At 40.9% G+C, this 26,195-nt stretch overlaps 1 protein-coding gene across 7 annotated transcripts in view; it reads right to left on the bottom strand.

The window, feature by feature from the left end:
• Window positions 1-26,195, bottom strand: part of WDR33 (WD repeat domain 33) — a 103,801-nt gene that overhangs the window by 58,832 nt on the left and 18,774 nt on the right. For all 7 annotated transcript variants that reach the window (XM_054477133.2, XM_054477138.2, XM_054477134.2 and 4 more), the window contains 4 exons: window positions 5,609-5,835; window positions 3,807-3,875; window positions 3,087-3,191; window positions 152-247 (listed from right to left, as the gene is read on the bottom strand). In XM_054477133.2, the coding sequence (XP_054333108.1) occupies window positions 152-247; window positions 3,087-3,191; window positions 3,807-3,875; window positions 5,609-5,812 (474 nt within the window). In that variant the 5' untranslated portion in view covers window positions 5,813-5,835. The remainder of the gene's footprint in view (window positions 1-151; window positions 248-3,086; window positions 3,192-3,806; window positions 3,876-5,608; window positions 5,836-26,195) is intronic.

The following is a 26,195-nucleotide window of genomic DNA, read 5'->3' as shown; positions in this document are numbered from 1 at the left end:
AAGAATATACGACTAAAGGCTTACAAGAACATATACTGACTCGAGGTAATAATTTGTCTAATTCTAAGTTTAACAATGCCAATGAAGTGACTATATCTCAAGTTCTTTACAGTACCAAAGGATGATGATACCATCTGGTGATTATCATTACCTGTAATATTGTTTCAAAATTGAAAGTGAGTCCATTCCACAAGGTAAACTCCCCACTAGAAGCTCCAGTGACCAAGCGTCTTCCTTCTGGAGTCCACTAAGGAAGAAAAAAAGACAGGTTATACATCCTCCAACTTCACTAATTTTGAAAAACATTTTAAAGGTATTTATAAAACATGCAATAACTGACATTAAATAATGATACTGACTTTCACTTAAATGTAGCTCAGCTTTATCAGAAGTACTTTGTCAGAAAACAACACAGTGCAAGGACAGCTTCAGTCCTTTGGCTTATTAGCTAAATTAAAGATACTAAGCACATTATGAGTATACGCACCTACTCACTAAATTACACACACCTATGCATGCTAAAGACCATTTCAAAACAGAATATGCAAAGACCTCATTTCCCTAGGCTATATGACAGACTAACATAAATAAGGTGATCAGTCACCAGAACTACTCAAAGACTGAATAAAGGATTTGGTGCTTACAAGTACGAGAGGACAAATTCAGAAAGAAAAGTTACCAGTGTTTAATTAAAAAAACAAGATAATAATAAGTACAGATTTAAGGACACTGAGGCTTTCAAACTCTTCCTGCAGCTAAACATATTTAAAAAAAAAAAAAAATCGTAAGCTCTCCTCCATTCAAAGTACCAAGCAGTGATAACTCTTATGCTGATGTACTCTCAAAAAAAACCATAATAATGCCACGACTAATTAACACTACACCAATATTTTTAATTCTTATGGATACACATTAAACCTAAAGCCCTTTATTACTTTTTGCACTTAAGGTCCTTTAAATATTTTTACATCAATATTTTAATGTCACAATTTGCATACTAAAGGAAATCTGTGGCATATGTGTTGGTTAATTTGAAACATTCAAATTTTTTGTTTTTACTTTTTATTTTCAAGTTTCTATGATGGATCACACACTCATTTTCCTTAAAAGATGTAAATATACAAAATATCAATACAACAATCCTATTTTCCAAAAACTCTGACAAAGCTGAAAACTACAAATACATATGTGCTTATAGAAACAGTAAGGATATATAAAATGAAGGTTATTTCTTAAATTACACAAATATATGTGACAATTTGGCTTTTTATTGCTTACCTGTAAGTCACAGTTTTGATTATCAGATTAAAAGCCTCCCCTCTTTCTAGTTTCTGTTATCTGGTATGGATCCTAACCCAGTCAATACTACAGACAACCAAACTGTAGACACAGAGCCCACAGTCTTTATACCTTAATACGTTTTGATTTTGACTGTGCCTCTACTATGTGCAAATTCTTCCTCAAACCTTATAGCGTAATCCCCAAATGAGAACATTTACCCACCTTATAAGATATGGCGTGCTCGGATTTTATTCTTTTCAAAAAGGTTTTCCATGCTATGCTAAGAGGATATTAAAATTAGCTGCACATCATACCCCTTTGACCAAATACCCTGATTAAAAAAAAAATTAGACTATACACTGGTTGCCTCTACTCACATAACAATGTTTCTTTTTTTTTTTTTTGAAACGGAGTTTCACTCTTGTCACCCAGGCTGGAGTGCAGTGGCGCAATCTAGGCTCACTGCAACCTCCACCTCCCAGGTTCAAGTGATTCCCCTGTCTCAGCCTCCTCTCTCAGCTGGGATTACAGGCGCGTGCCACCACGCCCGGCTAATTTTTGTATTTTTAGTAAAGACAAGGTTTCATCATATTGGTCAGGCTGGTCTCAAACTCCCGACCGCAGGTGACCCACCCACCTCAGCCTCTCAAAGTGCTGGGATTACAGGCGTGAGTGATGTGTCTACTGCCTAAGGCCTCTCAGGCAAATAAGAGGCCTAAGACTAAATGCAGCTATTTCTATGGAGTTCAGACTGACATCTCTCCCCCAGGACCTCTTGATTCTCCCTGCTGTCTATCATACTCCTCTGATATCAGAAGATCTGCTTTATTTTCCTCATCTGCCACTAATGTTTGCCACAATCGTCTTTTCTCGGTCTCATTTTTTTTCAACTGTTATTTGCTCAACTTAAGACTGTTAACCAACAAGTGCATTAGCAAGGAAATGGAATAATCAAAACACAAAGAAGAAAATGATTACATTATCATCTATGAAAATCGGGGTTATAACTAAAAATTATATTTTTTAAATTTCAGTTTAAGGCCGGGCACAGTGGCTCACGCCTGTAATCCCAGCACTTTGGGAGGCTGAGTCGGGCAGATCACGAGGTCAAGAGATTGAGACCATCCTAGCTAACACGGTGAAACCCCGTCTCTACTAAAAATTCAAAAAAAAGTAGCCGGGCGTGGTGGCAGGCACCTGTAGTCCCAACTACTTGGGAGGCTGAGGCAGGAGAATGGCATGAACCTGGGAGGTGGAGCTTGCAGTGAGCCAAGATCGCGCCACTGCACTCCAGCCTGGGCGACAGAGTGAGACTCCGTCTAAAAAAAATAAAAATAAAAATAAAAAATAAAATAAAATTTCAGTTTAAATGTAGTAAGTGCCTACTAGGTACCTTCCTAGAGCTAAAAATTATGGTACACCACAGTTCTTCAGCTCTCAGATGTTTTCCTGTCTAGTAACTCCTAAGTATTTTTCATTTACCTTGGGATGCTGCTTTCTAAATAGTAACAAAAGCGTTCCTACTCAAACACAACTCTGAGACCTGCTACAACATGTATCCATCTATTCAGAGAGAATCTACAGAAATTGCCACATGAAGAAAAACAATCCAAAAGTGATATTTCACTCAATGGTGATAAAGCAGATAAACAACTGGATATTCCAAAATAAAATTACTAGCAATAAACCAATTACAAGCCCAGATATACTTTTAAAATAATGTTTAATTTTCTTTGCCCTGTCAAATACATTTGCTATATAACTCAGGATTAATTTTCCCCCAAAATATCCAACAGATTACTTACCCTAACAACAAATACAGGACACTTTACTTTATTTGTTGATGTCCGAACAAATTTTGTTGTTACTGCATTCATAGGATTATTCAACATTCCTATAGGTGGGACCAGCTACAAAAAAGGAAAATTGGGTTCTTACAGCTCCTGATTACATACAAGGCAGAAACCAGAAACACGGCAAGGTAATTATTTCAACATTTAAAGACAAATTTGGGACCATATAAAACTTTCCCATAAAAACTATTATAAAGGATTATTACAATTAGTCTATTAATTAAGTGAAGAAAAGTGAGATACAGGAAAGTTAAATACCCATTACTACTAAACAAACAAGAAAATCAAGTACCAGTACAAACCCAGTTAGTACTTAAAGTCAACACATTTAAACATGTTCACATAAAGCTAATTAAGTTCAAATTTAAGTTTTAAGAAATTTAAAATTAACTTTCCAATTACAAGACTTTAGACTACTCAACTTCTTTTTGGACACTGCTTTAAGCCCCAAATCAAAAATTTACCCATCATTAGATTAAAAGGAAAATCTAAATTGAGACAAACACATAATCCATGGTTTACACAGATGTGTTATATTATTCCTTTGGGAATATTTTCATTATAAAAATGTAAAAAGAAAAGACCATTTTGGACTTGAAGTCACACAGTGAAGGCTAAAATATTCAAGCAAGGAAGCATTTATTAAGCTAGTATGACACATCATATACTTACATCATTGTAATAACCTGCATCAGGCTGAATTGCCCGCATATCTCTCTGGTCTCTTTGCCATATTCTGTTCTGTTAAATAAATAAATAAATAGATCAATTAATGACTATATGGTCTGATTATACTCAATTTGAAATTAACAAAATGTAAGCTATATTAAAAATGGATAAACAGAATTACAAAATATTATTTTCTAAAACAAATAGTGGGTGCCTTAGAGAGCTTTCCCTTCTGATCCTACTAACATTGCTTAGAACTTCCCTCCTCGCAGTGCCTCATGCCTGTAATCCTAGCACTCTGTGAGGCCGAGGCAGGCAGATCACTTGAGGTCAGGAGTTCAAGACCAGCCTGGCCAACAGGGTGAAACCCTGTCTCTACTAAAACTACAAGCCAGAAATCACTTGAACAGGGAGGCGGAGGTTGCAGTGAGCTGAGATGGTGCCACTGCACTCCAGCCTGCGCAACAGAGCTAGATTCCATCTCAAAAAAACAAACAAACATTTATCATATTAGTCCCTACCCACTCATCCAAGATACTGTCGACTCCAACACAGTCTCCCTGATGCTACCTTAAGAAAAGGAAACAGCAGAGAGGGTAGAAAGACATCCCCAATTCCTTCAAAGCCCTCAGCACAAAACAATTCCTCATATCTTGCCCTTGATCTTAATTCCTCTCAAACTCTCTCCTAGCCTACTTTCCCAATTGAAATTCCCAGAAAAATCAAAATCTGTCTTTATCTCTGAATCTCTTTCTCCTGTATGCCTGCAACATACTAACTAGGCCCAATATGCAAATAGGTCTTTAACCACAGGTCTAAGGTAGTGAAAAACAGACAAATTTTCATAGGAGGCCAGACCTAAACCCAATGAACCTAATAGGGTAATATTAGTAATAAGGCTAATTCCTACATTAACACAAATAAAGAAAGAACTCTAACGGGAAACTGTAGGTAGACCCCTGCCTTGCCTTTACTTACTATCTAAGTTGCTTTTACCCTGTAGGACTGCAGTAGGCGTTCAATCCTCAAGAACGTAAAGCCCTTTTCCTGACTCTAAGAAATACCTACCACCAGGGCTTGGAAGTGGGAGAATCCATGTTCTCCAAGCCAGTGTCTCACAAAAATATTCCTATGTTGGTAGTCTTTTATGATTTCATATACACTGCAGGTTTAACAAGTGTTTTAAGACTGGCCTAGCGATTAAAGTACTCCCTTCTAATTTGTGAACTTTCAGAGCAAATCCTATTTCTAAAATGGAGTCTAACTTTAATAATTTTTTAGAAGATGATACAGGCACAGAATTTTAGAAAGTATTAGTGGTTTGAGGTTCTTCCTAAATTAGCCAATTTGAAATTCCACCTTGTCCCACTAATTCAACTAACACAGGTATACATACTTACTACACTACATCTAGAAAATCATCTTCTTTTAAATAACCAGGCCGGGCACAGTGGCTCACGCCTGTAATCCCAGCACTTTGGGAGGCTGAGGCAGGTGGATCACCTGAGGTTAAGAGTTTGAGACCAGCCTGGCCAACATGGTTGAAATTCCTTCTCTACTAAAACTACAAAAATTAGCCGGGCATGGTAGCAGGTGCCTATAATCTCAGCTACTTGGGAAGCTGAGGCAGGAGAATCACTTGAACCTGGGAGGCAGAGGTTGCAGTGAGCCAAAACCACACCACTGCACTCTGGCCTGGGCAACAACAAAGAAACTCCATCTCAAAATAAATAAATAAATAAATAAATAAATAAATAAATAAATAACCAAAGTTTGGTCATCTGAAGCACATAAATCAGGCTTACCTCCAAATACTTAATTACAGATGGATTGTAGTCTATGGTTTTTCGGTTCACAGCTTTTCTCATTCGTTTTCCATCAAAAGTAAGCTGTTGCATTGCTTGCTGTTGTGCAAAATCAGGTCGCTTATAAAACAGCTGTCGAGGTGCCTGGTGCTGGAACCTTGGCATATGGAAAAAACGAGGAGGAGAACCAATTTCTGTAGCCATGGTGATGTTTTCCTTCTAGGATACTAGGATAAGGAAAAAGTACTTTCACTACAAATATCAGCACTGCAACACTGCCTGAAAACATTTTTAAATGAACACTTTTTACATTTCTTTTCCTTTATCTAATGTGCGTCATTTCCACTTACACAATGAACTACCGTCATGAGTCACTTAACAACGGGCATATGTTCTCAGAGATGCATCCTTAGGCAATTTCATCATTGTACAAACTTCACAGAGTTGTACTTACACAAACCTAGATGGTATATATAGCCTACTACACACGTAGGCTACATGGTACGGCCTAATGCTCCTAGGTTACAAACCTGCACAGCATGTTACTTTACTGAATGCTGGTGGCAACCGTAACACGATAAGTATTCATGTGTCTAAACACAGAAAAGACACCATAGAAAAGTATGATAAAAATACTGTATCATAATCTTATGAGACAACCATCATATATGTGGTTCAACATTGACCACAATGTCATTTTGTGGTGCATGACTATATTAGATTAATGACCAGTTACACATCTGAAAAAGACTATGGTCAAGGCAGAAGGATCGCTTGAGGCCAGGAGTTTAAGATCAGTCTGGGGAACACAGTGAGATTCCCATCTCTACAAAAAATAAAAACATTAGCTGGGCATGATGGCATGCACCTGTAGTCCTAGCTATTCTGGAGGCTGAGACCGGAGGATTACTTGAGTCCAGAATTTTGAGGTTGCAGTGAGCCATGATGGTGCCACCGCACTCCAGCCTGAGTGACAGGGAGAGACCCAGCTGGAAAAAAGGAAGGAGGGAGGGAGGGAGGGAGGGGGCAGGGGAAGACTAATTCACAGAATAAGTGCTAATAGGCATTTGGTGTAAAATTCAGCCTCGTGAAGAAAAAAAGCACAATTCATAACAGCTTGAGGCAGGGTGTGTATGTGTGTCAGTGGATGGGTACATGTTTATGTTTAGGGAATAAAAGAAGGTAGGATCACTGGGAATTGTTCACTTTTTCTTTTTTTTCCCCCTAGAGATAAGATCTAACTGTGTTGCCCAGGCTGGTCTCAGACTCCTGGGCTCAAGAGATCCTCATACTTTGGCCTCCTAAAGTGCTGGGATTACAGGCATGAGCCACCAAGCCTGGCCTTACATTTTTAAAATTAAAATTTCACAGCCGGGCACGGTGGCTCATGCCTGTAATCCCAGCACTTTGGGAGGCGGAGGTGGGCAGATCACCGGAGGTCAGGAGTTCAAGACCAGCCTGGCCAACATGGTGAAACCCCGTCTCTACTAAAAATACAAAACAATTAGCTGAGCGCAGTGGCAGGCTCCTGTAATCCCAGCTACTCAGGAGGCTAAGCCAGGAGAATCGTTTGAACCCGGGAGGGATAGGTTGCAGTGAGCCAAAATCATCTCACTGCACTCCAGCCTGGGCGACAGGGCAAGACTCTGTCTAAAAAAAAAAAATTCCACTTAGATGTTTGATGATAAAACTAATTATTTTTATGTTTATTAAGACTCCATTTTATACAAGTCATTAAATGCTCTTTAAAATTTGACTTTTGTTCTTTTAAATTTCCCAGGAATAGTGTAGAAAGAGGAATAAACTACCTTATTTCATATCTATAATGAACAAAAAAAGTACGTATGCCCAAATTTCAGGAGCAAAGTACCACAGAAACTTATTTCTCAGTATGTGTTATTTACATATTTACAAAGGTAACATTAAGTTTATATCTGAAGAGGAAAATGTTAAGACCTTATAGTTTTTCAGCTTCAATGCTCTACATTTAAACTTACATGCCAATAATACAAATATGCATGATTTTAAAATAAATTTTAAGCACATTTTAAAAATCAGGCCAGGCATGGTGGCTCACATCTGTTATCCCAGCACTTTGGGGGGCCAAGCAGGAGGACTGCACTTGAGGCCAAAAGTTCAACACCAGCCTGTGCACATAGTGAGACTCCATCTCTACAAAAAAAAAAAAAATTGTTTTAATTAGCCCAGTATGCTGGTGTGCACCTGCAGTCCCAACTACTCAGGAGGCTGAGGTGGGAGGATCACTTGAGCCTGGGAAGTCAAAGATGCAGTGAACCATGATAGCACCACTGCACTCCAACCTGGGTGACAGAACAAGACCCTGTCTCCAAAAATAAAATAAAAGAATAAAATTTAAAACTATTACAAATACAATAAAGGAGAGAAGTTACAAACATTTCCACAACTGCTTTTGTTTCAAAAGCAGAAAAGATTGTGACCACCATTATTTGTCTGTATTCTCAAAACTGCCTTATCTCACTCTCTAGACACTAAATAATGAGCCTGAAAAAATTTATGATTTCCTTTTGATGAAATATTCTTAGTAGTACTTCATTCAGCCTTGTCACGTTGGTCCCTCCTAAGACCATTAAATTTGAATAATAACAACAACAAGGAGGAGGAGGGGTGGAGGGAAAAGAAATCCTGACTTTCACACACCAAAAATAAATAGTGCAATAAAATATGCATTTAACCTGTGTTATTTCTACCACTCTGAAGCAATCCCAGAAGGTCCTTGGCAAACATTAACTTGAAATAAGATGAAAAATATTCTATGTCTTAGAGCTGTGTGTGAAACGGCAGAAAAGCACTAAGCAGTTGATTCAATAAGGCTGGTGGAAGACTGTTTACTCAGTTATTCCATGAATCCAATTAAGTTTCAGCACCCCAATTTCAATTACCAGCTTCAATTCAGATGTCTGGGCCAGTAATTCTAAAATAAAGCAGTTTTAGAAAGCATTTTTTTATTTGAGATGGGGTCTCACTCTGTTGCCCAGGCTGGAGTGCAGTGGTGCGATCTCGGCTCACTGCAATCTCTGCCTCCCAGGCTTAAGCAACGCTCCCACCTCAGCCTCCTGAGTAGCTGGGACCATTAGGCGCATGCCACCATGCCCAGGTAATTTTTTTGTATTTTAGTAGGCTGGTCTTGAACTCCTGAGCCCAAGCAATCCACCTGCTTGGGTCTCCAAAAGTGCTGGGATTACAGGTATGAGCCACCACGCCCAGACCAAAAGCTTTTTTTTTTTTTTTTTTGAGACAGAGTCTCACTCTGTTGCCCTGGCTAGAGTGCAGTGGCATGATCTTGGCTCACCACAACCGCTGCCTCCCGCGTTCAAGCAATTCTGCTGCCTCAGCCTCCCGAGCAGGTGGGATTACAGGCATCTGCCACCATGCCTGGCTAATTTTTGTATTTTCAGTAGAGACGGGGTTTCACCATGTTGGCCAGGCTGGTCTTAAACTTCTGGCCTCGGATGATCCACCCACCTCAGTTTCCCAAAGTGCTGGGATTACAGGCATGAGTCACAGATCCTGGCCCAAAAGCATATTTTAAAATTATGACTTCCAAATCAAATACCTAATTATATTAGAATAAAATTATTCTAACAGTATAGTTTCTATTACTATAAAATGAGAATAGATTTTTTCACAAGTCAAAACGGATTTAAATATTCAGCTGCAAAAAAGAAATTAAGTTGCTATAAATACAACATGAATATCAAAAACATTATGCTGCCAGGCGCGATGGCTCACGCCTGTAATCCCAGCACTTTGGGAGGCCGAGGCTGGCGGATCACAAGGTCAGGAGATCGAGACCATCCCGGCTAACATGGTGAAACCCCATCTCTACTAAAAATACAAAAAAATTAGCCGGGCGTGGTGGTGGGCGCCTGTAGTCCCAGGCATGGTGGCGGGCGCCTCCTGCCTCGGGAGGCTGAGGCAGGAGAATGGCGTGAACCCGGGAGGCAGAGCTTGCAGTGAGCCGAGATTCCGCCACTGCACTCCAGCCTGGGTGACAGAGTGAGACTCCATCTCAAAAAAAAAGAAAAAACATTATGCTAAGTGAAAGAAGTCAGCCACAAAAAGTCACATATTGTGTGATTACGTTTATACGAAAAATCCAGAACATGCTAATATACAGAGACAAAAAGCTAAAAGATTAGTGTTTGCCACGGGCTGGGGAATGACAGGAATGGAGAATGACTGCTTAATGAAAATAGAATTTCCTTTTGGGATGATGAAAATGTCTTGCAACCAGACAGAGGTGGTGGCTGCAAAAAACTGTGAATTTACCAAATCCCACTGAATTATACACTTTAAAATGGCTACAACAGTGAATTCTCTGTTATGTGACTTTTACCTCAATTAAAGAATAATGGGCTTAATCTATTTAAAAAAAAATTTTTTTTTTTGAGACGGAGTCTCACTCACTGTATTGCTCAGGCAGGAGTGCAGTGGCGCGATCTCAGCTCACTGTAACCTCCGCCTCCCAGGTTCAAGCAATTCTCCTACCTCTACCTCCCAAGTAGCTGGGACTATAAGCGCACTCCACCACGTCCAGCTAATTTTTGTCTTTTTAGTAGAGCTGGGGTTTTGCCATGTTGGTCAGGCTAGTCTCAAACTCCTGACCTCGGGTGATCCACCGGCCTTGGCCTCCCAAGGTGCTGGGATTACAGGCGTGAGCCATCGTGCCTGGCCCACTGCAAAAAAATTTTTAAGGGACAACAGATGAAACAACAGATAGTTGATGACTGTTGAAGCTGGGTGGAGAGTACCTGGATACAAAGCACTAATCAAGAGCCACATCAAGGATATTTACTCTACAAATACGAGGAAAATGACTGAAGTCAAATGCAAAAAAAAGTATTGTTACTTACACTCTTTGGAATAATTCACATGTTAAAGCTACAGAAAAATATCAATTCTTCATTTAAGACCTCCCAGAGGATGGGGAAATAATCTTTCCATTTACAAATTTGTTGAGTAAAACTGGTTCTGAAAAGGGGCTTTTAACTTTTCCTTGAATGATCAAGTACTAATGGTATTTCAGAAATAAAGGTCAAGAATGAAGAAAACGAGGAAAAAAAAAGTACAATTATATCTGAAACAAACATCCAGCCTAAAATAAAATTAAAACAAAAAATCTCTTCACAATACAGTGACCAGGCTTCATCTATACCTTACACACTTCAGCTTCACATCCTGCAAACTATAAAGTTACTTGGCCAAAATCACAACAGTCTCTTGGCGGCTGTTATGGGCTGAAATGTGTCCCCTCAAAAATTCGTAAGTGTAAGTCCTAACCTCCAGTACCTCACAATGTGATTCTATTTAGATTTGGGGCCCTAATCCAATCTAACTGGTATCCTTTTAAATGAAGATTAGGACACAGACAACAGAGACAAAAGAATGACCCTGTGAGGACAGAGAGAGAAGACAGCCATCTACAAGCCAAGAGGAGAGGCTCTCCAGGAACCAGCCCTGCTCACATCCTGATCTCAGACTTTCAGCCTCCAGAACTGTGAGAAGATACATTTCTACTGTTTAATCCACTCCCCCACCCAGTCTATGGTACTTTGTTATGGCAGTCCTAGCTAAGAGAGTGGCAGTCAAGGCAAAATATCTCCTGACTCTCCTTCAACAGAGGTTGCCAAAAACATTGAGCAATCACACCTGTAATCCTAGCACTTTGGGAGGCCGATACAGGTGGACTGCTTGAGCCCAGGAGTTCAAGACCACCCAGTAAGACCCTGTCTCTACAAAAAACACAAAAATTAGCTGGGCCTGGTGGTGCACACCTGTAGTTCCAGCTACTCAGGAGGCTGAGATGGCAGCCTGGGAGGTCAAGGCTGCAGTAAACCAATGTTGCACCACTGCACTCCAGCCTGGGTGTCACAGTGAGACCCCATCTCAAAAAAAGAAAAAATATTTGAGCAAAAATGATACAATACTTTCTCTGAGAGCAGAAAACTTGACATGTGAGACTGAAAAGTTATTGACCACGACAGAAAGAACCAATCCTCAAACAAGTCATTACAACTATCCTCTACGCTTTACTTGGGATTATACCCCAAAGATCTAGATTTATGACCAAACGCAGAGAAAGAGCTTTGTCCTTTATAAAAGTAATTAATGTGATTTGTACTCACTGCAGTATTGACTTGAGGTATGCTAACAGAACAACACAATTTAAAGTACTTAGTCCCCAAAACATACTCATCTTACATCCAAGGGTGGAGAGGGAGGAGAGACAAAGAGTTTGGGAAAGGAAGGTGCAAGAGAGAGGAACTGAGGTAGAGAAAAGACAAATAATTTGCCTATTGTTATTCAATATATACTAACAATACAACCAAATTGCTAAGGACAAGAATCTATCTGAAACACTGAATTCATCATGCCTTTCTCCTATACACAAACCTTCAATGTTTCAAGCAATCAGCACAGTTTTATCAAGAGCCTACTTTACATACATACACTGCCTCAGGTACAGCGCACAATTCTGATTCACTAAATATCACTCCTAATTTCGCAGAACAGTAGTTTTCAGACTTTGTGGTGCCTGGCCCCCTCTCTATTTTTAGCAAATATAAAGATCCCGAGTATACAAAAGTTTGCATCGCATCCTTAGACTTAGGCTTTCAACTGCTCAAGAAAATCAGGAAGGCCAGTCAATTTCTCCATATTTTCTCAACCTGTAAAATGAGTTCCATGCCTCAAAAATATTATTTTGCATTAAATTTGTATCTTTCAACAATGTGGTGACTATACTATTGAACAGAATGAAACACTCAGACTTAGCGTGTCAATGTTTGTATGCACAAGTCTATACCAATGTTATAATTCTGCTTTTTTTGAGACAGGGTCTTGCTGTGTTGCTCAGGATGGAATACAGTGGCACTACCACAGCTCACTGCAGCTCAAGTGATTCTCCTGTCTCAGCCTCCCAAGTAGATGGGACTACACACGTGTGCCACCTGGGCTCAGCTAATTTTTTTCATTTTTTGTAGAGACAGAACTTGCTTTGTTGCCCAGGCTGGTCCAGAATTCCTGAGCTCAAGCGATCCTCCCACCTCAGCCTCTCAAAGTGGTGGGATTATAGGCATAAGCCACTGCACCTGGTCAATTCTGCTTCTTGTCCCAAATGCTCACAAGATAACTTCTGGTATAATCTTAGTCATGTGATGATACTGAAATTATAGTTGAAAAGTTAAAAATGAGCCGGGTGTGGTGGCTCATGCTTGTAATCCCAAAACTTTGAAAGGTCAAGGCAGGAGGATCTCTCGAGGCCAGGAGTTGGAGACAAGCCTAGGCAGAATAGCAAGACCCCCATCTCTGCAAAAAAAATTTAAAAAATTATTGGCTGAGTGCAGTGGCTCACGCCTGTAATCCCAGCACTTTGGGAGGCCAAGGTGGGTGGGATCACCTGAGATCAGGAGTTCAAGACCAGCCTGGCCAACATGGCAAAACCCCATCTCTACTAAAAATACAAAAATTAGCTGGGCATGGTGGCTGGCGCCTGTAATCCCAGCTACTCAGGGGGCTGAGGCAGGAGAATCGCTTGACCCCAAGAGGCAGAGACTGCAATGAGCCAATATCATGCCACTGCACTCTAGCCTGGGCAACAGAGCAAGACTCCATCTAAAAAAAAAAAAAAAAAAAAGAAACAAAAACAAAAAAACTGATGAGCCCTGACTACGTGCCAGACAATGAACACACACACACACACACACACACACACACACACACACACATTCTGTTCTCAAGAGTCTGACCGTTTATCAGTACAGAAGAGCTCAAAAAGAACAATGTAAGAAGTTACTACTACACTGAGACACTACTATGCTGTGTGCCAGGCACTATTACAAGGGATATAGCACAGGAAACTTATAGCACCAATCAGCCTTAAGAAGCTTAAATTCTGAGTGAAGTGAGGGAGGCAGGGGCAGGGGGTGTCAGGGGAGAGACACTTGAGAAAAAAAAGTAAATAAAGCTCTCTAATTCACTCAGCATACCAAGGCCAGCATAATTTTTCCCCAACCAAACATAATTCAAAATAATCTTTTCACCAACCAAATTTCTGACTACGATTTGAATTATTTTACCATAATAGATCTCCAACTAAAACACACAGGAAAATAACCTAGCTAGCACTCAACTAATTCCTCAGCTTTAATACAAAATTAATTTACTGAATGCTTCATACAAATGAGTAAAAAGAGTTTTAAACTAAGATTCCTGGGGGTAGAGTGAGGCTCTGGCATCAAAAAAACTCTGACATGAAGTATCATGAATGAGCCTAAAGCAGTGCTTTTTCTTTAAACCAGAAATCACATCCTATTGATGGTTCCTGAAACCAATGTGGCTGACAAGCAGCATTATTTTAATGATTAAAAAAAAAAAAAATAGGGCCAGGGTGGTGGCTCATGCCTGTAATCCTAGCACTTTGGGAGGCCAAGGCAGATGGATTACTTGAGGTCAGGAGTTCGAGACGAGCCTGGCTAATATGGTGAAACCCCGTCTCTACTAAAAACACAATAATTAGCTAGGTGTGGTGGCGCACACCTGTAGTCCCAGCTACTTGGGAGGCTGGGGCAGGAGAATCGCTTGAAACTCAGAGGCGGAGGTTGCAGGGAACCAAGATCACGACACTGCGCTCTAGCCTGGGCAACAGAGCGAGACTCTGTTTCAAAAAAAAGTTAAAAAAAATAGAACATATGATAGAACTGCCCATTTGAAAGAACTGTTTTTGTGCAACTTCTGTTTCTATTGTGTTTGTGTGTATGCATACAGGGTCACAATATTTACAAAGTATTTTCTTCCTAGGAATCTGTCAATTGAAAGCCAAGGGCTTGCTGTTAACAACACCGTGAGGTGTTCCCTTCCTGTGTATTTTCTGTTTATTATCACCTAATGTCTACTGCCACTGCATATCCATAGCCAAAGAAGATCACATATAGCATCTGTCCAGTATGAATATTGTGGCTGATCACAGTAACTATGGTACCAGAATTTCATACAATTATCAAATCCAACAATTCCTACCCTGTCAGCCACTAATCAGAGCTTCTGATCAGAACAAGAAAGCTTGTTTTCCCAAACTGAGAGAACAGAATTCTAACCAAAAGCAAATTATTGATGCATTAACTAGCTAGCAATTAATATAGGACTTTTAAAAATAATAAAAAGTTTTGTTTTTTTTTTTTTTTTGAGACAGAGTCTCACTCTGTCGCCCAGGCTAGAGTGCAGTGGTGCGATCTCGGCTCACTGCAAGCTCCGCCTCCTGGGTTCACGCCATTCTCCTGCCTCAGCCTACTGAGTAGCTGGGACTACAGGCCCCCGCCACCACACCCAGCTAATTTTTTGTACTTTTAGTAGAGACAGGGTTTCACCGTGTTAGCCAGGATGGTCTCGATCTCCTGACCTCGTGATCCGCCCACCTCAGCCTCCCAAAGTGTAAAAATAATAAAAAGTTTCAAGATTCCCACCTCCATTAACACTCCTGACCCCAGGGTCAAAACTTCAGCCTGGAAACCTCTGTTTTAGATTATTTATGTATAGTCCACTAGGTTCTAAGATAATCAATCTACTCTAAAAGAAATTTGATACCCAATCTGTCACTAAACTTTGAGGGGACCTTCATGAGCGGCAGGCTAGACCATAACAAAATGATCAACATGCTCTTTCTCTTCATCGTCCAACTTTAATTAATATGAATCCTGAAAAATCAGGAGAAATTACATGGAGACCATTCAATCTGTTAAAGAATAATCAATGAAGCTGTTTAAATAAGTAGGTTTTGGCCAGGCACAGAGACTCATGCCTGTAACCCCAGCACTTTGGGTGGCCAAGGTGGGAGGATCACTTGAGGCCAGGATTTGGAGATCAGCCAACACAGTGAGACCCTCCTCCTTCAAAAGTAAACTTTCACCTGCAGTCCCGTCTACTCAAAAGGCTGAAGCAGGAGGATCCCTTGAGCCCAGGAGTTTGAGACTGCAGTGGGCCATGATCACACCACTGCACTCCAGCCTGGGCAGCAGAATGAGACCCCATCTCAAAATAATTAATTTATTAACAGCTTTTTATTTTTTAATTTTTGAGAGACAGTCTCACTCTGTTACCCAGGCTGGAGTGCAGTGGCACCATCTCAGCTCACTACAACCTCCATCTCACAGGTTCAATCAATTCTCCCACCTCAGCCTCCCAAGTAGCTGGGACTACAAGCATGCCCCACCACACGTGGCTAATTTTTTTCATATCTCTTAATAGAGACGGGGTTTCACCATGTTGGCCAGGCTGGTCTCAAACTCCTGACCTCAAGTGATCCACCTGCCTCAGCCTCCCAAAGTGCTGGGATTATAGGTATGAGCCACCATGCCCGGCCCAATTAATAGCTTTTTAAAGTTTGAGATTCTATTATCTTGACTGTGGTAATAGACACATGAACGTATCCAAGAGATTACATATTGTACGCTTCATTTATATGACATTCTTAAAATGCCAAAACAATAGAAATGACTGCCAAGAGTTAGGGGGGTGGGAGAGGGTGGATGGGTGTGGTTATAAAAAAGGTAACTCTTGTAGTGATAAACTATTAATATCTTGATTATGGTGGCGAACACAGGAACACAAACATATAATAAGATTGCAGAAAACTATAGATACACACAAATAAGCACAGTAAAACTGGAGGAAATCTAAGATCTGCAGACCATATCACTATCAATGCTCTGCTTGTGACAACGTACTACAGTTTTACAATTTGTTATCATTGGGAGAAACTGGGTAAGATACATAGAATCTCTGTATTAAGGATCTCTCTGTATTATTTCTTAAAAATGCATGTGAATCTACAATTATCTCAATAAAAACTTCTACCTTAAAAATTAACATGAGCAATTCACTAGCTGGTTAAAAAAAAGTCCATACCGAGGCAGGGTGCAGTGGCTCATGCCTATAATCCCAGCACTTCGGGAGGCCGAGGTGGGCAGATCACCAGAGGTCAGGAGTTCGAGACTAGCCTGACCAACATGGAGAAACCCCATCTCTACTAAAAATACAAAATTAACCAGGCGTGGTGGCACACGCCTGTAATCTCAGCTACTCGGGAGGCTGAGGCAGGAGAATTGCTTGAACCCAGGAGGCGGAGGTTGCGGTGAGCCAAGAACACACCATCACACTCCAGCCTAGGCAACAAGAGCGAAATTCTTTTTCTCAAAAAAAAAAAAAATCCATGCTGAGAACACACATATGGAACATTCAAAGTCAAGTGTTTTACAACTGCTGCTATAAATTTGTTGATCACTAAACTTGACATTAAAAATCAATTTTCAGCCAGGCACAGTGGCTCATGCCTGTCATCCTAGCACTTTGGGAGACCAAGGCAGGAGGGTCATTTGAGGTCAGCAATTCAAGACCAGCCTGACCAACATGGTGACACCCTGTCTCTACTAAAAATACAAAAAATTAGCCAGGGATAGTGGCGCACGTCTGTAATATCAGCTACTCGAGAGGCTGAGGCAGGAGAATAGCTTGAACCTGGGAGGCAGGGGTTGCGGTGAGCCGAGATTGCACCACTGCACTCCAGCCTGGGCACCAGAGCAAGACTCTGTCTCAAAAAAAAGATCAATTTTCACTAACCAAATGTGGCAGTTTTCTAGATTTCTAGCTTTCAGGTATGGCCTTAGTTGCATAATTTTTCATAACTTGGGGGAAGCAGCTTCCACTGTGTACAGTAGGTTCTCTATATCTATCCGTTCTGCATCCATGGATTCAACCGAGGAAGAAAAATATTAGAGGGGAATAAATGGATGGTTGCATCTGTACTAAACAATATAGCGTAACAACTATTTACACAGCATTCACATAGTATTAGGTATTATAAGCAATCTAAAGAAAATTTAAAGTATACAGCAGGAGCCGGGAGTGGTGGCTCACGCCTGTAATCCCAACACTTTGGGAGGCCAAGGCAGGCGGATCACAAGGTCAGGAGATCGAGACCATCCTGGCTAACATGGTGAAACCCCATCTCTACTAAAAATACAAAAAATTAGCCGGGTGTGGTGGCAGGTGCCTGCAGTCCCAGCTACTTGGGAGACTGAGGCAGGAGAATGGTGGGAACCTGGGAGACAGAGCTTGCTGTGAGCCGAGATCATGCCACTGCAACAGAGTGAGACTCTGTCTCAAAAACTAATAATAATAAAATAAAGTATACAGCAGGATATGTGTATATTATATGCAAATGCTACACCATTTTATCTAAAGGACTTGAGCATCTGTGGATTTTGGTATTGTTGAGGATTCCTAGTACTACTCCCCCATGGATACTAAGGGACTACTAAGCTATAAAATTACTGAAGTATTTCAGTGAATACTACTTTAGACATGTTTAATCCATGTTACCTGATACTATACTGGGCATTTACATTCAGTTTTCTGTGCCATTTCAAAAGCTAACTTTAACATATAAAGCACATGACCACAAACATGGCTGTCTTCCTCATTAGAAGTAATAACTCAGTATTTCAAAAGTGTGACATTAGGATAGAGAAACCAGCACTTTTTTGTCAAGTTTTCAGTGGAGACTAATGTCAAGGATTACTGGATGTGGTTTTCTGCCTTTCATCAGCACACAAAGCAAAAGGGTTTTCCTACCCAGGTGATTTTAAAGTGCAACAAAATTTGGGAACAACTGGACTAAGTAATTTGGACAGTCTACTTCCGAAACAGCTTCCTTACAAAAGCAAGTTCTTCAGCTATTTTATTTCAGGACTCCTTTTTGTTTTTTTTGAGACAGAGTCTCGCTCTGGTGCCCAGGCTGGAGTACAGTGGCGTGATCTCGGCTCGCTGCAACCTCCGCCTCCCAGGTTCAAGTGATTCTCCTGCCTCAGTCTCCCGAGTAGATGAGATTACAGGCGTGCACCACCACCCCCAGCTAATTTTTTGTATTTTTAGTAGAGACAAGGTTTCACCATGTTGGTCAGGCTGGTCTTGAACTCCTGACCTCAAATGACCCTCCTGCCTCGGTCTCCCAAAGTGCTGGGATTACAGGCGTGAGCCACCGCACCTGGCCAGCACCTCCTTATTCTTTTAAACAGTGAAGATTCCCCAAAATTTTTGTTTACTGTGGTATTGGATACTGGCCACATTAGAAATGAAAAAAAAAGTTTTTAAAATATTAATTCATTTTTAAATAATGATAAACTCATTATCTTTCCTTTCCCAAAAGCAATCAGTGAGAAAAGTAGCATTGTTTTTCACATTTCTGCTTATCTTTTTAGTATCTAGCTTAATTGAAAACAGCTGCTTTCTCATGTTTGCTTCTGCATTCAGTCTGCTGCAATACGTTATTTGAGTTAAAGTATATGAAAAATAGCCGGGCATATATGAAATATATTATGAAAAAAAATCTGGATTCACACATTTATACATCTAGAAAAGAGTATTTTCATAGCCTTCTAAGACAACTGTAGATATTCTATGATACTCTTTCCCAAAAACAAGCACTAATATATGAAATACTAACTGCAATGTGTCATCTGAAATCATATTTTTTATCCTTTTTTTTGTTTTTCGAGACAGGGTCTCACTCTGTCACCCAGGCTGGAGTGCAGTGGTGCAATCACGGCGCCCTGCAGCTTGACCACGTAGGCTCAGGTCATCTTCCACCTCAGCCTCCAGAGTAGCGGGGACTACAGGTACGTGACACCTCACCTGGCCAATTTTTGTATTTTGTAGAGACGGGGTTTCACCATGTTGCCCCAGCTGGTCTTGAACTCCTGGGCTCTATCTATCTACTCACCTTGACCTCCCAAAGTACAGAGACTACAGGTGTGAGCCACTGTGCCTAGCCTTGAAATTGTATCAACGAGCTTTTTATACTCTGTTACATTAAAATCCATTGATTTGTCCTGCAATTTGAATGGAACTTTTACTCATGCATGATTTTATAACATCATGCACTGACCATCTGGAAAATACTGGTTCCAGAGAATTACGTATATCATCCAATTTTTATTACATTCCTTATAAAATATAACTTTCCTTAAAATCACCATTGTTCTCATCTTAAAATGTATTAATTATTGGGAACCTCAACTTTACAATGGCAGATACAAGCTTTCCAAACTTCTTATCTTGAAAGCTCAGATTTTTATCACTGGCAATAAATACTGTTTTCCTTGAATCAACAGGTTGCCTCCATTCATTTTCAAGAAAAATATTTGTTGTGTACCCAGGTATGAATGCCATAGTTTGTCATTCTTTTAATTTTTTTCCTATGGTCTTTGTTATTTAGAGTTTTAGGTTCACAGCAAAATTGAACAGAAAGTACAAAGTTCCCATACATTCTCTCTCAACACACACAGCCCTCCCCACCCCTAACATCCCACATCAGTAGGGAACATTTGTTAGAATCAATGAACCAACATTGATGCATCATTATCACCCAAAGTCCATAGTATACATACATATGTATTAGTATACATAGGTTCACTCTTGATGTGCGTTCTCTTGAGTTGTGACAAATGTATAATGACATGTATCCACACAGAATAGTTTCTGCTGCCCTAAAAATCCTCTGCTCTACCTATTCATCCTTCCCTCCCCCAAGCTCCTGGCTATTTACTCATCTTTTTACTGTCTCCACAGTTTTGCCCTTTCCAGAATGTCATACAGTTGGAACCATACAGTGTGGAGCATTTTGAGACTGGCTTCTTTTACTCAGCAATATGCATTTAAGGTTCCTGCATGTCTTTTCAGGTCTTGATAGCTTTTTTTTTGTTTTTACTACTATTACTTTTCATTACTCTATGGATGTACCAAACTTTGTTTACCCACTCCCCTACTGAAAGACATCTCGGTTGCCTCCAAGTTTTGGCAATTATGAACAAAACTACTATAAACATTTGTGTGCAAGTTTTTGGGTAGATGTTATTTTCAACTCATGTGGGTAAATACCAAGGAGCCAGGTTGCTAGAACACACGATAAGGGTATGCTTGGTCTCGTAAGAAACTGCCTAACTATATTCTAAAGTAGGTGTACCATTCTGCATTCCAACTGGCAAAGTGAGAGTTTTTGCTGCTCCGTATCGTTGACAGCATTTGGTGTGGCAGCTGCTTTGAATTTTTGCCATTCTAAAAGGTCTGTAGTATTATCTCGTTTATTTTATTCTATTTTTTGAGAGAGTCTCCCTCTGTCACCTAGCCTGAAGTGCAGTAGCACAATCAGAGCTCACTGCAGCTTACACTTCCTAGGCTCAAACAATCCTCTCACCTCAGCCTCCTGAGTAGCTAAGACCACAGGCATGTGCCACCATGAGTGGTTAAATTGTTCTTTTTTTTGTAGAGACAGAGTCTCACTGTGTTGTCCAGGCTAGTCTGGAACTCCTAGGCTGAAGCAATCCTCCTGCTTTGGCTTTCCAAAGTGCTGTGATGACAGGCATGAGCCACAGTGCCCAGCCGATACTGTTTTTCTCTTATTTCCATATCCAGATGTTCACTATTACAATATAGAAATACAATATTTTGGCAGGACGCGGTGGCTCACGCCTGTATTCTCAACACTTTGGGAGGCTGAGGCAGAAGGATCACTTGAGGCCAGGAGTTCAAGACCAGCTCCGTCAACATGGCAAAACCTTGTCTCTACTAAAAATACAAACATTAGCTGGGCATGGTGGTGCACACCTGTGATCCCAGCTACACAGGAGGCTACAGCATGAGAAATGCTTGAATCTGGGAAGTTGGAGATTTCAGTGAGCCAAGATTGCGTCACTGCACTCCAGCCTGGGCAAAACAGCAAGACTCTGTCTCAAAATATATATATGTATTTTTTAAAAATATGTTGTCCATATATCCTATAACCTTGATAAACTCAACTTACTCTAGAAGCTTTCTTGTAGATTCCATGGGATTTTCTACATAGACAATATATCATCTGCAAAGAGGTACAATTTTACTTCTTCCTTTCTGTTCTAAAAGCCTTTTCATTTCTTTTTCTTGCCTTATTGTATTGTTCCAAACTTTAGAGAGGAGGCATTTCTCCTTTACTATTAAGTATGACATAACTACAGATTTTTTGTAGATGCCCTTTATCAGATTGAAGTAAATCCTTTCTATTACTGGTTTGTTAAAAAAAAAAATTTTTGAGACACGGTCTCACTCTGTCACCCAGGCTGGAGTGCAGTGGTGTGATCTCGGCTCACTGCAGCCTCCACCTCCCAGGCTCAAGCAATCCTTTCACCTCAGCCTCCAGAATAGCTTGGACTACAGGTGCATGCCACCAAGCCTGGCTAATTTTTTGTATTTTTAGTAGAGACAGGGTTTCAACATGTTGCCCTGGCTGGTCTCCATCTCCTAGGCTCAAGAGATACTGCTGCCTCAGCCTCCCAAAGTGATGGGATTACAGGCATGAGCCACCACGCTTGGCCTGTAAAAATTATCATGAAAGTATACTGGAGTTTGTCAAATACTTATTCTCCATCTAAAGAGATGATCATATGGTTTTCCTTAGTCTACTAATAGACTAAATTAGCCTGACCGATTTTCAAATCTTGAACCAGCCTTGTATTCCCAGAATAAACCTCATTGATCACAACGTATTATCCTTTTTATACTATATATTGCTGGATTTGAGTTACTAATATTTTGTTGTGACTTCTGGATCTATGTTCATGAGGGATACTGGTGTGGTTTTCTTTTCTTGTAATTATCTGTATCTGGTTTTATATCAAGTCTCATAAAATGATTTGAGAGGCATGCCTTCTAATATTTCCTGGATGAGAGTATGTAGAATTGATATTATTCTTAAATATTTGGTAGAACTGGCCAGTGAAACCATCTCAACCTCAACTTTCCTTTGGAAGATTTTTAACTATAAATTCAATTCATTTAACTATGAATTCAATTTTATTTTATTTTCGCAACCAGGTCTCACTCCATTGCCCAGGCTACAGCGCATGGCCAGAGGACCACAATTCACTGCAGCCTCGAACTCCTGGGCTCAAGCGATCCTCTTGTCTCAGCCTCCCAAGTAGCTGGGACAATAAACACATTACCCACACCCAGCTTGAATTCGATTTCTTTAATAGATATAGGACTATTCAAGTTATATATTTCTTCTTGAGTGAGTTTTAGTAGTTTGTGTCTTTGAAGGAGTTGATCAATTTCTCCTAAGTCATCAAATTTAAGGGCATGGAATTCTTCATGATATTGCCTTATCATCATTTTAATGTCTGTAAGATCTGTAGTAATATTCCCCCTCTTTCATTCCTGATATTGTTCACTTGGGCCCCCTCCTTAACCTCTCCCCATCTCTCTCAACAGTCTGTCATTCTTTCAAGTCAAAATTGGGCTCCATGGAAAAAGTAAATAGTACAATTATGTAAGTGCTTTCTCTCAAGAAAATTGCCCTACTTCTATAAATAGCAAAAGTGCTTTATCCAAACTCTTTCCCACTCCCCCCCCCCACAAGCAACTGGGTCTCACTCTGTCACCCAGGCTACAAGGCAGTGGCACAATCATACCTCACTGCAGCCTCAAACTCCTGGGCTCAAGCAATCCTCCCCACTCGGCCTCCCAAAGTACTGTGATTACAGACATGAGCCACCACAGCCAGCCCACACTTCCCATTTCATCATGTGCTATGTATTAGTCTACCTGGCTGCCATAAAAATACCATAGACTAGGTGGCTTAAACCACAGAAATTTAGTTTTTCACAGTTCTAGAGCTGGAAGTCCAAGATCAAGGTGCCAGCACAGCCAGGTCCAAGTGAGGGCTCTCTTTCTGGCTTGACGGAAATTGAAACAGCAAACTTTCTGGTGTTTCTGCTATTAAAGGTACTATTCCCATCATGAGGGCCCCAACCTCATGACCTCAGCTAAACCTAGTGATGTCCCAGAGGCCCCATCTCCAAATGTCATCACACTGGGGGTTACTACTTCAGCATACAATATAAAGGAATACAACTCAATCCAAAGCATCCTATATTAGAAATCATATGCTCAAGAGGTGAAATTTAATAAAATTATATTTACCACTTCATCAGTGACATTAAGTGAAATTGTCTTTTTTCTTTTCAATTACCAGCATGAGGTAAAAGTAACATACCTACTACAGTTTGGTAGCACTGCCTTGAATGATGCTAAGGAGCTAGTAGTTTTATCCATTACTGCTTTTATAACATAACTGCAAGCATCAACAGTACAAAGGCCTTATAATGTCTTAGTATCTTTTTTTTTTTTTTTTTGAGACGGAGTCTCATGCTGCCACCCAGGCTGGAGTGCGGTGGTATGATCTCAGCTCACTGCAACCTCTGCCTCCCGAGTTCAAGCGATTCTCCTGCCTCAGCCTCCTGAGTAGCTGGGATTATAGGCGTGCACCACCACGCCTGGCTAATTTTTGTATTTTTAGTAGAGACTGGGTTTCACCATGTTGGTCAGGCTGGTCTCGAACTCCCGACCTCAAGTGATCCACCCACCTCAGCCTCCCAAAGTGCTGGCATTACAAGCATGAGCCACCGCACCCAGCCGTCTTAGTATCTTAGTAGTGGTATGAAAACAGTTCTGACCTCACTTGGAGAACTCATCACTGCCTTACAGAATTAACTTCAACTAACAAAGGAAAAAAAATTTCCAAACTGAGATGTTTATTAGCAATTTAAGCTATTCTTGGCAGGGCAGGTAGCTCACGCCTATAATCCCAGCACTTTGGGAGGCTGAGGCGGGCTGATCACTTGAGGTCAGAAGTTTGAGACCAGCTTGGCCAACATGGTGAAACCCCGTCTCTACTAAAAATACAAAAATTAGATGGGCATGGTAGTGTGCAGTGTGCGCCTGTAATCCCAGCTACTCAGGAGGCTGAGGCAGGAGAATCACTTGAACCTGGGAGGCAAAGGCAGAGGCTGCAGTGAGCCAAGATTATGCCACTGCACTCCAGACTGGGCAAAAAAGAGTGAGATCCCGTCTCAAAAAGAAAAAAAAAAAAAGGTATTATTACAAATAAATCATGAGAGATAGTAAAACTTGATCCATTCACAAACTTTCCAAATTTGATTATTAGGTAAATTAGCAAATTAGGTAAATGATCAAGCTATACTTTTCACTTGACGACTCTGTTATCTTAGGAGAAAATATAAAGTTCCATGGGGTCTAAAAAGGAAAAAAATAAAAACTACCTTGATTAGAGTACCTGGGTTGTGATGAAACAAACAAAGCAGGCCAGTGGTATACTATAAACACACTCAGAGAGAGATACATCAGAAACATTACCACTGATTGCCTCTGGGGAAAAAAAATTAGATAAGTTAGCATAAAAGTGAAGAGAAATTTCAGGTGTACCTTTTGAATTTCATACATGTATGTGTATCCACTATCCCCCAAGATAAATTAAAATTTATTTCACAGGTAATATCTAATGATTTGGTACATCAAAAACTCAATTTAGGGTCTGGCACGGTGGCTCATGCCTGTAATCCCAGCACTTTGGGAGGCCGAGGCGGGTGGATCATCTGAGGTCAGGAGTTCGAGACCAGCCTGGCCAACATAGTGAAACTCCGTCTCCACTAAAAATATAAAAATTAGCTGGGCATGATGGCGGGTGCCTGTAATCCCACCTACTCGGGAGGCTGAGGCAGGAGAATCGCTTCAACCCGGGAAGAGGAGGTTGCAGTGAGCCGAGATCATACCATTGCACTCCAGCCTAGGCAACAGAGCAAGACTCTGTCTCAAGGAAAAAAACCAAAAAGCTCAATTTAGTCCAGGCAAGGTGGGTCAAGCCTGTAATCCCAGCACTTTGGGAGGCCAAGGCAGGAGGATCACTTGAGGCCAGGAGTTCAAGACCACCCTGAGCAACATACTGAGACCCCATCTCTACAAAAATAAAATAAATTAGCCGGGCATGGTGGCAGGTACTTGTGGTCCTAGCTACTTAGAAGGCTGAGGAAGTAGAATCACCTGAATCCAGGTGTTTGAGGCTGCAGTGAGTTATGATCATGCCACTATACTCCAGCCTGGGTGACAAAGCAAGACCCTGTCTCAAAAACATGAAAACAAACAAAAAGACTCAATGTAAAACAGTATGAAATTTCACCATCTTACTCAACTTGGGAAATAGAAGCCAGAATTAAGTTTTAAGAAACTATATTGTTCGGGCAGGCACACTGGCTCACGCCAGTAATCCTTGAACTTTGCGAGGCCGAGGCAGGAGGAAAGATTGAGCTCAGAAGTTCGAGACCAGCCTGGGCAACATGGTGAAACCCTGTCTCTACCAAAATACAAAAAATTAGCCAGGAGTGGTAGTGCACCCCTGTGGCCCCAGCCACTTGGGTGGCTGAGGCGGGAGAATCATTTGAGCCCAGGAAGTCAAGGCTGCAGTGGTCGAGGTTGCAGTGAGCCAAGATCGCGCCACTGCACTCCAGCCTGGGTGACAGAGCGAGATCTTGTCAAGAAAGACAGACAGACAGAAAGACAGACAGGGACAAGAAAGCAAGCAAGCAAGCAAGCAAGAAAGCAAGCCAGCCAGGCACAGTGGCTCATGCCTGTAATCCCAGCACTTTGGGAGGCGGAGGCAGGTGGA

The sequence above is a fragment of the Pongo pygmaeus genome, chromosome 11 (assembly GCF_028885625.2).
Source record: "Pongo pygmaeus isolate AG05252 chromosome 11, NHGRI_mPonPyg2-v2.0_pri, whole genome shotgun sequence".
Classification (NCBI taxonomy): domain Eukaryota; kingdom Metazoa; phylum Chordata; class Mammalia; order Primates; family Hominidae; genus Pongo; species Pongo pygmaeus.
Note: the sequence above shows the minus strand (reverse complement) of the source record. Positions and strands in the feature narration are given on the sequence as shown.